General features: G+C 43.4%; 1 protein-coding gene across 6 annotated transcripts in view; it reads left to right on the top strand.

Annotated features, from left to right (window-relative positions):
• LOC110489714 (dipeptidyl aminopeptidase-like protein 6) overlaps window positions 1-16149 on the top strand; it is a 342826-nt gene that overhangs the window by 298253 nt on the left and 28424 nt on the right. For all 6 annotated transcript variants that reach the window (XM_021562496.2, XM_021562499.2, XM_021562498.2 and 3 more), the window contains 5 exons: window positions 6179-6273; window positions 6718-6792; window positions 8366-8418; window positions 8947-9028; window positions 12363-12483. In XM_021562496.2, the coding sequence (XP_021418171.1) occupies window positions 6179-6273; window positions 6718-6792; window positions 8366-8418; window positions 8947-9028; window positions 12363-12483 (426 nt within the window). The remainder of the gene's footprint in view (window positions 1-6178; window positions 6274-6717; window positions 6793-8365; window positions 8419-8946; window positions 9029-12362; window positions 12484-16149) is intronic.

The following is a 16149-nucleotide window of genomic DNA, read 5'->3' as shown; positions in this document are numbered from 1 at the left end:
TTTTGGACAGATTTACTATGCGATTGCAGAAAGTGCAAAGCATGAATTTGCTTGTTTTTAAGGAAATTGAACTTGGAGTATAGAACAAAAATAAAAGAATGAGCTTGAGGAGAAGGTATAATTTAAGCAAATAGTTATATTTTAGATTTGTCCTTGGTGTTTTATCCCTTACTGAGAAAAGCATTGCAAACACATAATAAATACGTTTCAATAATAATCCTTGGATTGGAAAGTAGCCTGAAGCTTTTCTTCAGTTCATTGAAAGCTAGCCTGGTGGCCACAGTAGCGCTGACTGTGGATGTGCATATTATTATCTCATTCTAATGAAGCTGTCATCTACAGTTAGAAAGGGAAAAACAACTTGCCTGAAGCGTCAATTAAGCACACAGTGGTATGAAGCATACAGTCTGTAGGGTTCAGAAGAGATTATGGAAGAGTGGTAGTACAAGATCATAGTATGCATAAAAGGTTAAGTGTGAATATTCATAAGGTAAATGGTCTTTGAAGTGTTGTTGGAAAGGGGAACATCTATTGCACTCTAAACATTCAATCTCTCTCACACGCATGCATGCACACAGTCACGCACAAACACACACACCTGTCTTCCTGTGATCTGTAGTGAGGGAGGGATGTTGCCCAGAGCAGGAGGCTGAATGAATAAGACATGGTGCAGGAGTAGAGGTGAGGATCAGAAGGGGAAGCGAGCACCCTAGGCTAATGCAGAGCCAGTGAAGGGAGCCCTGATGGAGAGGTGAGGAGGGAGAAGGAGGAGGACAAGATGGAGTACAGTAGAGCGACAGAAAGCAAGACTAAAAATGCCCTTGGTGGTATGAAAGAGGGAGGGATAGATGGCAGGGGTCAGTGAAAGAGAGAAAGGCCTGAGAAAGACGACAGGGGATGTTTGGGTCTGTATAGCGAGAGAGGGGGAGTGGTGGATGTTGAAGGTGGAAATGATGGACTGTTGGGGTGGACAGTAAATGCCATAAAGGCAGTGCATGGTCGAAAGGAGAAGATGAAGTGATCTCAGGTGACTGGAAGGGTGGACAGTAAATACCATAAAGGCAGTGCATGGTCGAAAGGAGAAGAGGAAGTGATCTCAGGTGACTGGAAGGGTGGACAACTGAAATAATGCAGCATTGAGACAGAATAAAGATTGGACTATGAGGGAGGGAAAAAGACAGGCGGACAGATGGTTGAAAAATATGGGCAGCCAAGTGTTTGTTTAGGGAGAAATTAGGTGAGCACAGATCAAAACCGGGAGTAGAAGAGATGAAAAGATGATAGGAGGAGAAGAGATGGAAAGATGATAGGAGGAGAAGAGATGGAAAGATAGGAGGAAAATATTTGGAAAGAGGATAGGAGGGAGGATAAGAGATGGAAAGAGGACAGGAGGAGAAGAGATGGAAAGAGGATAGGAGGAGAAGAGATGGAAAGAGGATAGGAGGAGAAGAGTTGGAAAGATGATAGGAGGAGAAGAGATGGAAAGATGATAGGAGGAGAAGAGATGGAAAGATGATAGGAGGAGAAGAGATGGAAAGATGATAGGAGGAGAAGAGATGGAAAGATGATAGGAGGAGAAGAGATGGAAAGATGACAGGGGGGAGAAGAGATGGAAAGAGGATAGGAGGGAGAAGAGATTGAAAGAGGATAGGAGGAGAAGAGATGGAAAGATAGGACGAAAATATTTGGAAAGAGGATAGGAGGGAGGATAAGAGATGGGAAGAGGACAGGAGGAGAAGAGATGGAACGCAGATAGGAGGAGAAGAGTTGGAAAGAGGATAGGAGGAGAAGAGTTGGAAAGAGGATAGCTTACCTTAGGTTTAGCTTTACATGGATGCAAAATAGGGAAAGGTAATAGCATACAAGAAGATTGGATTGGATTTATAGAATGCTTTCCTAGATTCTCTTAAGTGCTTTACATTGATATGATGGAAATGTGCTGATGCAAAGGATAGAAAAAGAAAAGTAGGTATGGAGTGAGGCAAAAGAGGTAGATATTCAGGACAGAGTCTGAATGGTAGACTGCCACATAGGAGGTGGAAGAGCAAAGACTGTATAGGACATGAGGACAGACCCAAACTGTCCTAGAGGGAATGAGTGATTACAGAAGGACCAAACAGAGAAGACGGAGTGAGAGACAGGAGCGATGACAACTCCAGCGGAGGAGTGAGCAAGATGAGACTCCTGTCTATAAACCTGGGGAGGGGACAGGTCAGGTGTAGAGTACACAGCCAATTGCTGGACACAGAAGGTCACTTTTAACTGGAACAATGAACATCAACCGAATACATTCAAAATGCAAAGAGGATCATTTATAGGTGTGCTAAACAAGGTCAAAGGAATATATTAAAGTGCAGAGAGAAGCAATTGAGCATGTAACGTCCTGATTGTTGTTCATTACTATTGCAAAATGATCCACAGTAATGCGGTAGTTTTCAATCTTTCATCTTGATACAAGGCTGTGAATATTGCAGTGAAGGGAAGTGCTATCGATAGCATAGCGCTCAGCATTTGGCCGGTGAATTCTAAAAACCCAGAATTGTCACTCTTTCACACCAACTTTTTGAATGAATGTCATTATGGTGGTAATTTTGTCACCTCTTATGGCCAATTAGTTATTCTAGCAGATAATGAATGCTCCCAATAACAATCTGTCCCCAATTAACACTCAACCAGAGCCATATTCTCAGCTCTCATGGCTCTTGACTGAAACAACATTCAAAAATGGGCTTTTATCGTCCATTTCCGATAAAGGGCAAAGTCATTGTGAAGATAAGAACAACTTTTATCTCTCTATTGCAATGTTCTACTCTCTCTGGAGTGGGCCTTTGTGACTGCAGGCATCTTGGTATAGAATCTAGGAGCTAGGACAGACGTAGTCAATATAACTATTTGTTTAGTACTTTTGAAATGTACAGTGACAGAATTCAGAACATGGGCCGTTCTTACCGTGCTCTCCCTGTACACCAAGTTAGAACCGTAGGATAAATAATGGGGGTATATAAGCAGACAATGAAAGCTCTTACAATATTCAATGATTACCTTTCTCTAAAACAGGTTACAGGCTACAGTAGAACAGTCAGAACAGTAGGTGAAATTAATAGGGTTAAATGGGGCGCCAGGGTAGCCTAGTGGTTAGAGCGTTGGACTAGTAACCGGAAGGTTGTGAGTTCAAACCCCCGAGCTGACAAGGTACAAATCTGTCGTTCTGCCCCTGAACAGGCAGTTAACCCACTGTTCCCAGGCCGTCATTGAAAATAAGAATTTGTTCTTAACTGACTTGCCTGGTAAAATAAAATAAAAAAATAGACCAAATTATCTGTGTGATTGTACATGGACTACTAACAGCTTACTACACAACATACACATAGTATTACTTTCTTAGCTACAGTATACATATCTCCCTGGCAATTTACATAATTTATGAAGCCGCATACAATACATTTTTGGACTCACGTTGTTGTGCTCGGCTCACTTGAACACGAAGGTGGCTTGGCCGGTTCTCCAGGTTAACAGTTGTTTTGAGCGTGACAGAAATCATACTTCATTGACAGCATGGCCAATGTTGGATGTTTATCATTTTAAACTTGAAAAGATCCCCTTAATCCCAGATTTGGGAACACACAGCCACTGTCCCTGATTCCTTCCAAGCCACTCGTTGAATTTGCGATTTCCAACTTGTTGTAAAAAGTTTATGTCCAATGGCCGATGAGCACAGATACGTTTTATCTATAATTTCTCTTCATTTTTTCTTAAAAATTATTTGCCTGACTGTCGACTTGATTCATGATGATGACTGCTAGCTAAGATTGTGAAAGAATAATGTTGACATGATCAGTCCAAGCCTCTGTACATATAACGTGATTTGACGTCATCTTATCTGTGGCCAATGACCTTGAGCCTTCTTGGATGGGCACTTCTATGGCAACAGCCAAAGGGCTAGAATTTCCAATGTCTCCTCTTACACTTGGCAGTGACGTAAAGTCTCCATGAGTGACAGAACACTGAGCCAATCACGGCACAAAGCTCCGTATTTTCTGCTGGCTTGCCCTACCACCACAGAAAGCACTGAGTTAGGCTGAAACACCTGCCTTTTGGAGCTGCCTTACTCAAGAAAACAATTATATACTGTATATTATTCATAAATTGTTTGCAAACTGATATGTGACACCTATTAATTCCAAAATAATAAGCCCAAATGCCCTGAATGACGGATCGCCACTGCTCCCACTGAAAATCCCACTTCTAACATCAATGTAGAGAATCCCACTTCTGACATCAATGTAGAGAATCCCACTTCTGACATCAATGTAGAGAATCCCACTTCTGACATCAATGTAGAGAATCCCACTTCGAACATCAATGTAGAGAATCCCACTTCTGACATCAATGTAGAGAATCCCACTTCTAACATCAATGTAGAGAATCCCACTTCTAACATCAATGTAGAGAATCCCACTTCTGACATCAATGTAGAGAATCCCACTTCTAACATCAATGTAGAGAATCCCACTTCTGACATCAATGTAGAGAATCCCACTTCGAACATCAATGTAGAGAATCCCACTTCTGACATCAATGTAGAGAATCCCACTTCTGACATCAATGTAGAGAATCCCACTTCTGACATCAGTGTAGAGAATCCCACTTCTAACATCAATGTAGAGAATCCCACTTCTGACATCAATATAGAGAATCCCACTTCTGACATCAATGTAGAGAATCCCACTTCTGACATCAATGTAGATAATCCCACGTCTGACATCAATGTAGAGAATCCCACTTCTAACATCAATGTAGAGAATCCCACTTCTGACATCAATGTAGAGAATCCAACTTCTGACATCAATGTAGAGAATCCCACTTCTAACATCAATGTAGAGAATCCCACTTCTGACATCAATGTAGAGAATCCCACTTCTGACATCAATGTAGTGAATCCCACTTCTAACATCAATGTAGAGAATCCCACTTCTAACATCAATGTAGAGAATCCCACTTCTGACATCAATGTAGAGAATCCCACTTCTGACATCAATGTAGAGAATCCCACTTCTAACATCAATGTAGAGAATCACACTTCTGACATCAATGTAGAGAATCCCACTTCTGACATCAATGTAGAGAATCCCACTTCTAACATCAATGTAGAGAATCCCACTTCTGACATCAATGTAGAGAATCCCACTTCTGACATCAATGTAGATAATCCCACTTCTGACATCAATGTAGAGAATCCCACTTCTAACATCAATGTAGAGAATCCCACTTCTGACATCAATGTAGAGAATCCAACTTCTGACATCAATGTAGAGAATCCCACTTCTAACATCAATGTAGAGAATCCCACTTCTGACATCAATGTAGAGAATCCCACTTCTGACATCAATGTAGAGAATCCCACTTCTGACATCAGTGTAGAGAATCCCACTTCTAACATCAATGTAGAGAATCCCACTTCTGAAATCAATATAGAGAATCCCACTTCTGACATCAATGTAGAGAATCCCACTTCTGACATCAATGTAGATAATCCCACTTCTGACATCAATGTAGAGAATCCCACTTCTAACATCAATGTAGAGAATCTCACTTCTGACATCAATGTAGAGAATCCAACTTCTGACATCAATGTAGAGAATCCCACTTCTAACATCAATGTAGAGAATCCCACTTCTGACATCAATGTAGAGAATCCTACTTCTGACATCAATGTAGAGAATCCCACTTCTGACATCAGTGTAGAGAATCCCACTTCTAACATCAATGTAGAGAATCCCACTTCTAACATCAATGTAGAGAATCCCACTTCTGACATCAATGTAGAGAATCCCACTTCTGACATCAATGTAGAGAATCCCACTTCTAACATCAATGTAGAGAATCCCACTTCTGACATCAATGTAGAGAATCCCACTTCTGACATCAATGTAGAGAATCCCACTTCTAACATCAATGTAGAGAATCCCACTTCTGACATCAATGTAGAGAATCCCACTTCTGACGTCAATGTCCAAACACTTTGTCTCTGATATTTTATTTTTGCAAGTGTCCAACTTACGTACGATCGCAAGGATATTGCACATAGGACTATTATCAGGCATTATGAAAATCTTGAACTAGCATTTGTGAAATCATCTTTCTTGCTCTGTTTCTTTGCTCTCCCTCTGTTGTACAGGTAATGAGCTACTCTATCGCACACGTGAGGGGGATGTTGTCAGGTTCAACATGGAGACATACGAGAGGACGGTATTGGTGCACAACAAAAAGTTTGTGAGTCTCTCCAACTTTCTCATATTTCCACAGTAGATGCATCCCAATAGGCCAAAGAACAGACTGTGGTTTTTGCATGAATTGAATTCAAACTTTTCTTTTGCGTCAGCATATCAAAGCACCCAAAGCTCTTATTGTGAAGCCTACTGAAACGATACATCATTAGCACATCGTTTGATCTGGCTCGTTATCATTTGGGTTCGCTACGCATCAAATGTTTTTGACAAAAATGCAACATCAGTGTCAAAACGGCCGAGGTGACGACGCACAGTATGTTCGTCCCTCCGAAATCAGAAAGAGCCGCAACAAGATTAATGCGTCTGCCGACCAAGTCCGCACCGAGCAATCCGTCAAATGCAGTCATTTAAGGATTGCCTTAATGAAAAAACACTACGCATGGTTAAAGGTCTCATCTTTTGTGTTTTATCTCTCTCTGCTTTACAGGAAATGTACAAAGCCAGCAAGTATGAAGTGTCTCCTGACATGAAGCATGTGCTACTCGCCTACAACATGGCACCAGTGAGCTCCTTCATTTGTTTGCTTGTTTTTTGAATTAGCAGAGTGACAGGCACATACTTCAGCGGGCTCTGAGGGGAAACGTGGCGAGGCGGTGGGGGAGAAAAGTAATCATGGCGTCCGGATAGAGGACTGTCACACCCCGCTACCTCTCAGCCACTATAGAGAGAGAACAGCTGAGTTGAACTGTACTCTTCAGAGAGGGGCCAAAACACAAACAAACCCCATAACACAGCTGAGAAAGGGGGATGAGGAAGGGATGGAGGGAATGGGAAAACAAAGAGAGGGAATGGGAAAACAAATGGAGGGAATGGGGCAAGCCTGAGAGTAGAGAGATTTGGGGTAGCAAGAGTGTGAGAGAGGGAGGGGAGGAAAGGATAAAGAGAGGGATGGGAGGTTTTTCTGCTACAGCGGTTACTGCATTATGTAATGGCTCAGGTAGTTAACTCAGCTGGAAGATTACTGCAATGTGAGATCCAGGACACAGAGTCTGAAAAAGAATCAGGATGTCAGGGAATAGAATCCCATTGGCTCAGAAAGACACAGAGAGAGAGTAGACACTGTTACAGTAGGGAGGAAAAGGTGTAGACCTGGGTTAACCTTGCCATATATATCAGGAACAGTGTGGTATCAGGAACAGTGTGCTATCAGGAACAGTGAAGTGTCACCAAAGGTGCAAGACTGGGAAAGTGTAATGGCACAGTAGGGAGGCACTGTGTGTGTGTGTGTGTGTGTGTGTGTGTGTGTGTGTGTGTGTGTGTGTGTGTGTGTGTGTGTGTGTGTGTGTGTGTGTGTGTGTGTGTGTGTGTGTGTGTGTGTGTGTGTGTGTGTGTTAGACAGTGCATTTGTTATTTTAATCATCCCTCCATAGCCCTGGTAGATGACAGCTCCGTCCCCCGGCTGTCATTGCACTCTCTCCATTTGTCATGCTGCTGCTTGCCCTTCATAGAAGCCCCACCTCTCTCTCTCTCTATCTCTCTCTCTATCTCTCTCTTTCTTGCTTGTCAATCCCTCTCTTTCTCTATCTCTCTCTTTCTCGCTTGCCAATCCCTCTCTTTCTCTATCTCTCTCTCTATCTCTCTCTTTCTCGCTTGTCAATCCCTCTCTTTCTCTATCTCTCTCTTTCTCGCTTGTCAATCCCTCTCTTTCTCTCCCCCAACTCTAAGGGGGGTATTCAGACGGACTACTGTAACAAGGGGATCCATAATTAACTCCTGCTACATTAAGAAGCATTCTACATGTCATCTCTCAGTCCAGGGCCTGCTAGTAGAATGCAGTGCAGACATGATTCCCACTGGGGCCAACCATACGAAAAATGAATGCTTGTATGACTGACTGTAAGTCTCTTTGGATGAAAGGGTCTGCTAAATGGCATATATTATGAACACTGCATTTGTGCCCTGGACTTAGTGACTCATTGACAAGGAATATTACATTTGAGCAAATACAGAATGACTTTGTAGAATACAATATAACATCCCAACCAAATGCATGTACATTCTGGTGACAGTTAGCTACTAAAACATGGTTCAATGGCCAAGTACCTCATGATAGTCTTCAATCATTCTTCTTCTAGGTGTACCAGCACTCGTTCACTGCCTTCTACATCATCTGCAGCCTGGAGACTCCGTAAGTAGCTGAAACCAACCAATGCTTCCCCTCCTCTCCCCTCCACTCTCCTCTACTCTCTTCGGCCCAGTCAGTCAAGTCTCTGCGCTGCCACCCAGTGAAGACGAGGAGAACTGCAGGCCAGGGGACTTGATGACCTCATTCATCCTCACCTCCAGACTAAGACAAAGGGCCTGTGACACCTCTAATTTTCTGTCCTGCAGCACACAGCACTTTTCTAAATGAACAGAAAGTGGCAGCGATATATAAAGCACCAGTATTTATAGGTGCTCGTAAACCTCTTGGCCTAAGCTGTACTACACTGGTATATCTGGGCAGGAGCAGAGCAGGCTGCTGGTGTGGTGCACTGGAGTTTTTTTTATAATGCTGTGGTTTGAGGAGCCACTAAGTAAGATGTTATTTTTAAAGAAGGTGCTCAGTCATTTAATGGGGGGCAGTTAAAGGTGTGTGTTGTTAAATAAAGGTTAAATAAAAAGTATGTAGTGTGGGTGTGTGTAGTCTGAATGTGGTCTCTCCTCTGTGCTGCAGGGAGACATGGAACCTGAACCCTCCAGAGGTGCGGAACGCCCAACTGCAGTACGCAGGCTGGGGACCCACGGGCCAGCAGCTGGTAAGAACTACAACTACCCAATGTCACTCCCATTTGGCAAACCATGTCTAGTTATAATGTATTTCTAAACTGAGAGTACAATATCAATAACCTTTCCTATGGCCATGTATGTCTGTTAAACTATCACAAGCTACCAGGCAGTCTAGCCACCGAGAGAACATTAATAAGCATCAGTCTAGTGGTTCTCGGAGCAGACAGACTGTGAGTGATTACATCCTCCAGCACAATGCAATTAATTACCTGTAATCTCCTCAGCGGATTAATTAGTGAAGTCACTGGATTGATATCACACACTCTCTCCCAGTATTAATCATCAAACAGCCCTGATTCCAACAGTCGCTTTCATTTTAAGGAGCTCCCCTCCCAGCAACAGATGCTTGCCCTCTGAGCTGTGATGCTTGTTGTCAACGATAGGATGCATGGGCGGGAGAGGAAGGTGTCTGCCGATGTGCATTCATATAATATGTGAACGCTCCTCTCTCTCTCCTCTCTCTCTCATGTGTGTATATTATGCGTCCGCGCGCACACACACACACACACTCTAACATCAGCCTATCTGTTATCACAATACTCAAGCCCCTCCCCTATTGATCCTCTCTTTAATTTCTCAAGCCCCTCCCCTCTTGATCCTGTCTTTAATTTCTCAAGCCCCTCCCCATTTGATCCTTACTTTAATTTCTCAAGCTCCTCCCCTCTTGATCCTGTCTTTAATTTCTCAAGCCCCTCCCCATTTGATCCTTACTTTAATTTCTCAAGCTCCTCCCCTCTTGATCCTCTCTTTAATTTCTCAAGCCCCTCCCCTCTTGATCCTCTCTTTAATTTCTCAAGCCCCTCCCCTCTTGATCCTCTCTTTAATTCCTCAAGCCCCTCCCCTCTTGATCTTCACCTTAATTTCTCAAGCCCCTCCCCTCTTGATCCTCACTTTAATTTCTCAAGCCCCTCCCCTTGATTCTCTTTTTAACACACACAAACACACACAGCTTTCTTGTCCCATGTCGAAAAGTAGTAGAATTGGGTTAAATACACATTATTCAGAGGACAGGCAGCTCTGTCTGTGTGGATGAACATATAACTCCAGCTTTAGCAGTAAGTGGTCCTCTTCCTTTAAATTGGAGTTCAATCCCCCACTGAGACGCTGAGCTTTGCATGCTCTCCTCCCTGTCTCCCTCGCGCTTTCTCCCCCTCCTTCGCCCTACTTTTCTCTCTTTGTGAGGCTAATCTCCAGAGTTGTCAACCAGCCCACAATATGACCACACATCTCCCCAGACTCTGTGTGTGTATATGGGAGGTAGGGCTGGGCGGTATACCGTATTTGATGCACAGACCGGTTTGGGATTTCACTTTACCTTCTATAATGAATGTCGGGTTTGTTAAATGGGATACGGCATGTGTAACGTTCATTTTTATAGTTTACTTCGCTACTTGAGTCATCACTCACCGCTCTCTCTCTCTCTCCATGCCGCTTTTCACACAGAACTGTCACTGCCCCCATCACTCAAGAAGCGCCTTTGTTGTTCCTCAACCACGAGGCATTTGAGTTCAGGCTCAAATCAAAGAAAACATTCAATGTAGCTAAAGATTATTGGGTCCCCTAGGAAACACTTGTCAACACTTTGGTTCCTACCCTGTCACAACTCCTCCCTGGCGTTTTAATTTGTTGCCATGTCAAACTAGGCCTCATTTTCAAAGTGCCCACTATTATATACTAACTAGAATTAAAGCAATCATTCTATTTCCAATGATTCCAACAGGTCACCCAAGTGTTTTGCTCTAAATTGCAAGCAATTGCAACATTTGGTTAAACATTTTGCCTAGTTTTTTTGCCCATATTGTGCAGCCCTACGTGGCAGTGTGGAAATGATCGCAAATGAGTGCAGAAATTGATGAAAATGTTGAAAATTATTTTTGGTTGAATTGAACAGCATAAAACAATCATAATGGAGAAAGATCCATTGAAATCACTTAGAATGTGTGTTGCCACCCTAAGGTCACGCACTACTCATATAGCAAATTTAGAACTTTTATTATTCATAAACATGAAATACCGTCACAACGTCCAATTTTTTTCAAATACCTTGATATGAAATGTTGGCCATATCTCCCAGCCCTAATGGGAGGTAACTTGGGCAGTGTTTCTACCTCCTTCAGAAGTGGGCCAAGCTCACCGTGTTACTCCCTGCCCTGGGCTAGATCCTGTTATAAAACTGGGCCCTCAGTCCATCTGCACAGAGGTGAATTCAAACACACCTGTGTTCCCCTGGCCTACCTAGCCACATAAGGAACATTGCATCCTTTTTGATGGGGGCATTGTGATGCTATTGCATTGCCTCAACTGCTGCAAGGAGAGGGAACATACCCTATCATCCCTGAGAAGAGGTCAACTATTGTTGAAGTATTTCTTTATTTAAAAGAGAATATCTTTCAGACTGTGTTTACATAGCATGTTTCAGTCCATGTCAGTAACAGAGATTACACGTGAACCAACGAAAAGCTCAAGGCCAAAGTTATTGAGCTATCCTTAGTTACCTTCTATTGATTTCAATATAAGCCCTACGAACTCTGCAACTGAAACCGACCCGTTAAGAGCCTTTAATAACATGAGCATTATATTTTTAGATAGAACTTTTTAAGTTTTTTTTGTGGGTAGAGAATCTGTAATGTGTGAAGAGGAACTATAATATGCTACTACTAACAGTGGACAGAGAGGAGGGCAATGCTGTAGCCCAGTAAAGGATCAATCTGCAATTAGGACTTATTGATATTGATGTACAGTATTTCTGTTCAATGTGGTGAGGTAAAGGATTCATTATGCAGTACATTCTTTCTCTCTCTTGATCTCCTTCTTTCTCTGTCCTTTCTCTCTCTTTCTCTCTCCTGAGCCGGAGTTATCAATCAATACTTAGACACGCAGTAATATGGAGACAATATTATGTCCATTACATGATGAAAGTATAATCCAATAGCGAGGAGGCAGAAGGGTAAATTGAGGCTATTTACTAGATTGTGCAGGTAGCAAACATGACTGCCATGTTGGCAGGTGACTGTGAACTTCAAAACACGCGATATGTGTTTATTCAACAAGGCCTGCTATATCGTGGCTTGTCAAACAAGCCAATATTGCTGCAAAATGTTCATGATTCAATATTGCAGTGAATAGGAGAGGATCAAACATTTCGATAGAACCTTTTGAGCTCAAATTCCTCATCTGGTTAAAGCATCCTTCCATCAACCTACAGGTCAAGTTTAGTCATGCAGAACACAGGTCCTTTCTTCCTTCCATATTGATCACCTCAGTTTTTTCATATTTTATTCTCACATCTCCCCCTTCCCTTAGATTTTCATTTTTGAGAATAACATCTACTACCGTTCGACGGTGGAGAGCCGATCGATCCGCCTAGTCTCCACCGGCAAGGAGGGAGTCATCTTCAATGGGCTCAGCGATTGGCTGTATGAAGGTGAGCTAACACTTTTATTGGCTGATGTGAATATTATTGGTGTTCTTGGTGGTAGTCTAATGGCGCATCTGTCCCATTGCATTGTCGTCCCCAGAGAATGTGGCACTTGAGTCAAAATGATTCTTGTCTTGAAATTTTAAACACAACAGAACTGGTATTAAGGCTAGTCATAGGTGCAGTAAACAATTGATTTAGAGTGATACCAAAATGTAGTTAAAAACAGGAAAAGTGCCCAATTTGCTTCAATTTCCCTGAGTTCTCACTGCGGCTGTTCGACATAGGTAAATTAGCATTAATTCAGCAGAATTAATCTTCGCCGTCTGTTCTCCATTCTGATACAGATGTCTCCCTGTTTGTTTTGACTCGACCGATCCAAGCTCTGACTCCACCTCAGTGCCTCTGCCTCGTCCCCCGAGGAACAGACTGCCTCGCTGTGTTCAACTTTACTAATGAATTAATTTCTTCTGCTCCCCGTGTGTTTGGCTGTCTGCTCCAAGACTTCTCGCTTTTAATAACACAAATAGAGAAAGAGAGGTAGGAGTGTCAGGGAGGGCCTGGATGGCTGTCTCTTAGTTAGGGCCTGGTGTAGTGCTCATCAATGGGTGGGGCGGCACCTGCCAACCTTTCGCTAGGTGTCTCGTGACATACTGCCAGAACACTGCTAGATGTGATTCTGAGTTCCAAGAGTAATCGTAAACTGGCAACAATATTACAAATGTTACCGTATGAAGGCTGAATTCTGCACATGCGTGATTGCGACCGTCATGTCTGCATCTGTGTGCAACGGTCATGTCTGTGTGTGTGAGTGCAAGGTTGCTTGCACTCACACGGATAGAGAAAGAGAGGCAGGAGTGTTTTACACTAACTCTTTGTTAACTGTTAAAGTGTGTAACCCCAGATTAGTTTGACTGAGATTTTAAGCTGTGCAGTGGAGCTCTTCCAACAGCAATATTAGTCTAAGTCCATTGAAACTTTAATCACTGTCTGACCCCTGCCACATAATTATGAAGCGCTGAGGGCCTGGCAATTTTCATTGATAATTTATTAAGGAAGATGAATCTTTTGATGGGATGGGAGGCCCCACAACGTAGACCTACCACACGTATCATGTCTCTCAGTGGAGATCTCTTTGACAGACTGCGGTCTTTCAGCAATAACACATTCAATGTGTGTGTGTGTATTTTTGTTTAGTGGTGACATAAGCCGTGAAGGGGAGAGAGACCTTGCCAGGTTGTGTAACATCTGTTTAGATCTGCACCAGATGACAGCATGGTCAATCACAGTGTCAGATATGGGGAGGAAATCTCTCCCTGGAGGAAAAACGTCACGCTTGCAGTCTAATTTTGTAGTAACCGTCTAAAAACCAGATTACATTATCATTGTGTGTGTGGTACACTGACAGTCTTGCATAAGGGGAGTCAGACAGACACCCAAGGCGATTATAGAACGCTTTGTCATCAGTGGCCTGTCTGTCAGATTAACTGATGTGGTGGAGCAGACAACATCCTGAAATATGATGTTGCCCAGGGATAGAACCAGTACTGGAGCAGACAACATCCTGAAATATGATGTGGCCCAGGTATAGAACCAGTACTGGAGCAGACAACATCCTGAAATATGATGTGGCCCAGGGATAGAACCAGTACTGGAGCAGACAACATCCTGAAATATGATGTGGCCCAGGTATAGAACCAGTACTGGAGCAGACAACATCCTGAAATATGATGTGGCCCAGGTATAGAACCAGTACTGGAGCAGACAACATCCTGAAATATGATGTGGCCCAGGTATAGAACCAGTACTGGAGCAGACAACATCCTGAAATATGATGTGGCCCAGGTATAGAACCAGTACTGGAGCAGACAACATCCTGAAATATGATGTGGCCCAGGTATAGAACCAGTACTGGAGCAGACAACATCCTGAAATATGATGTGGCCCAGGTATAGAACCAGTACTGGAGCAGAAAACATCCTGAAATATGATGTGGCCCAGGTATAGAACCAGTACTGGAGCAGACAACATCCTGAAATATGATGTGGCCCAGGTATAGAACCAGTACTGGAGCAGACAACGTCCTGAAATATGATGTGGCCCAGGTATAGAACCAGTACTGGAGCAGACAACATCCTGAAATATGATGTGGCCCAGGGATAGAACCAGTACTGGAGCAGACAACATCCTGAAATATGATGTGGCCCAGGTATAGAACCAGTACTGGAGCAGACAACATCCTGAAATATGATGTGGCCCAGGGATAGAACCAGTACTGGAGCAGACAACATCCTGAAATATGATGTGGCCCAGGTGTAGAACCAGTACTGGAGCAGACAACATCCTGAAATATGATGTGGCCCAGGTATAGAACCAGTACTGAAGCAGACAACATCCTGAAATATGATGTGGCCCAGGGATAGAACCAGTACTGGAGCAGACAACATCCTGAAATATGATGTGGCCCAGGTATAGAACCAGTACTGGAGCAGACAACATCCTGAAATATGATGTGGCCCAGGTATAGAACCAGTACTGGAGCAGACAACATCCTGAAATATGATGTGGCCCAGATATAGAACCAGTACTGGAGCAGACAACATCCTGAAATATGATGTGGCCCAGGTATAGAACCAGTACTGGAGCAGACAACATCCTGAAATATGATGTTGCCCAGGTATAGAACCAGTACTGGAGCAGACAACATCCTGAAATATGATGTGGCCCAGGTATAGAACCAGTACTGGAGCAGACAACATCCTGGAATATGATGTGGCCCAGGGATAGAACCAGTACTGGAGCAGACAACATCCTGGAATATGATGTGGCCCAGGTATAGAACCAGTACTGGAGCAGACAACATCCTGAAATATGATGTTGCCCAGGTATAGAACCAGTACTGGAGCAGACAACATCCTGAAATATGATGTTGCCCAGGTATATAACCAGTACTGGAGCAGACAACATCCTGAAATATGATGTGGCCCAGGTATAGAACCAGTACTGGAGCAGACAACATCCTGGAATATGATGTTGCCCAGGTATAGAACCAGTACTAGAGCAGACAACATCCTGAAATATGATGTGGCCCAGGTATAGAACCAGTACTGGAGCAGACAACATCCTGAAATATGATGTGGCCCAGGGATAGAACCAGTACTGGAGCAGACAACATCCTGAAATATGTGGCCCAGGGATAGAACCAGTACTGGAGCAGACAACATCCTGAAATATGATGTGGCCCAGGTATAGAACCAGTACTGGAGCAGACAACGTCCTGGAATATGATGTGGCCCAGGTATAGAGCCAGTACTGGAGCAGACAGCATCCTGAAATATGATGTGGCCCAGGGATAGAACCAGTACTGGAGCAGACAACGTCCTGAAATATGATGTGGCCCAGGGATAGAACCAGTACTGGAGCAGACAACATCCTGAAATATGATGTGGCCCAGGGATAGAACCAGTACTGGAGCAGACAACGTCCTGAAATATGATGTGGCCCAGGGATAGAACCAGTACTGGAGCAAACAACATCCTGGAATATGATGTGGCCCAGGTATAGAACCAGTACTGGAGCAGACAACGTCCTGGAATATGATGTGGCCCAGGTATAGAACCAGTACTGGAGCAGACAACATCCTGAAATATGATGTGGCCCAGGTATAGAACC

The sequence above is a fragment of the Oncorhynchus mykiss genome, chromosome 15 (assembly GCF_013265735.2).
Source record: "Oncorhynchus mykiss isolate Arlee chromosome 15, USDA_OmykA_1.1, whole genome shotgun sequence".
In the NCBI taxonomy this organism is placed as follows: domain Eukaryota; kingdom Metazoa; phylum Chordata; class Actinopteri; order Salmoniformes; family Salmonidae; genus Oncorhynchus; species Oncorhynchus mykiss.
This window is presented reverse-complemented; position numbering and strand designations above follow the sequence as displayed.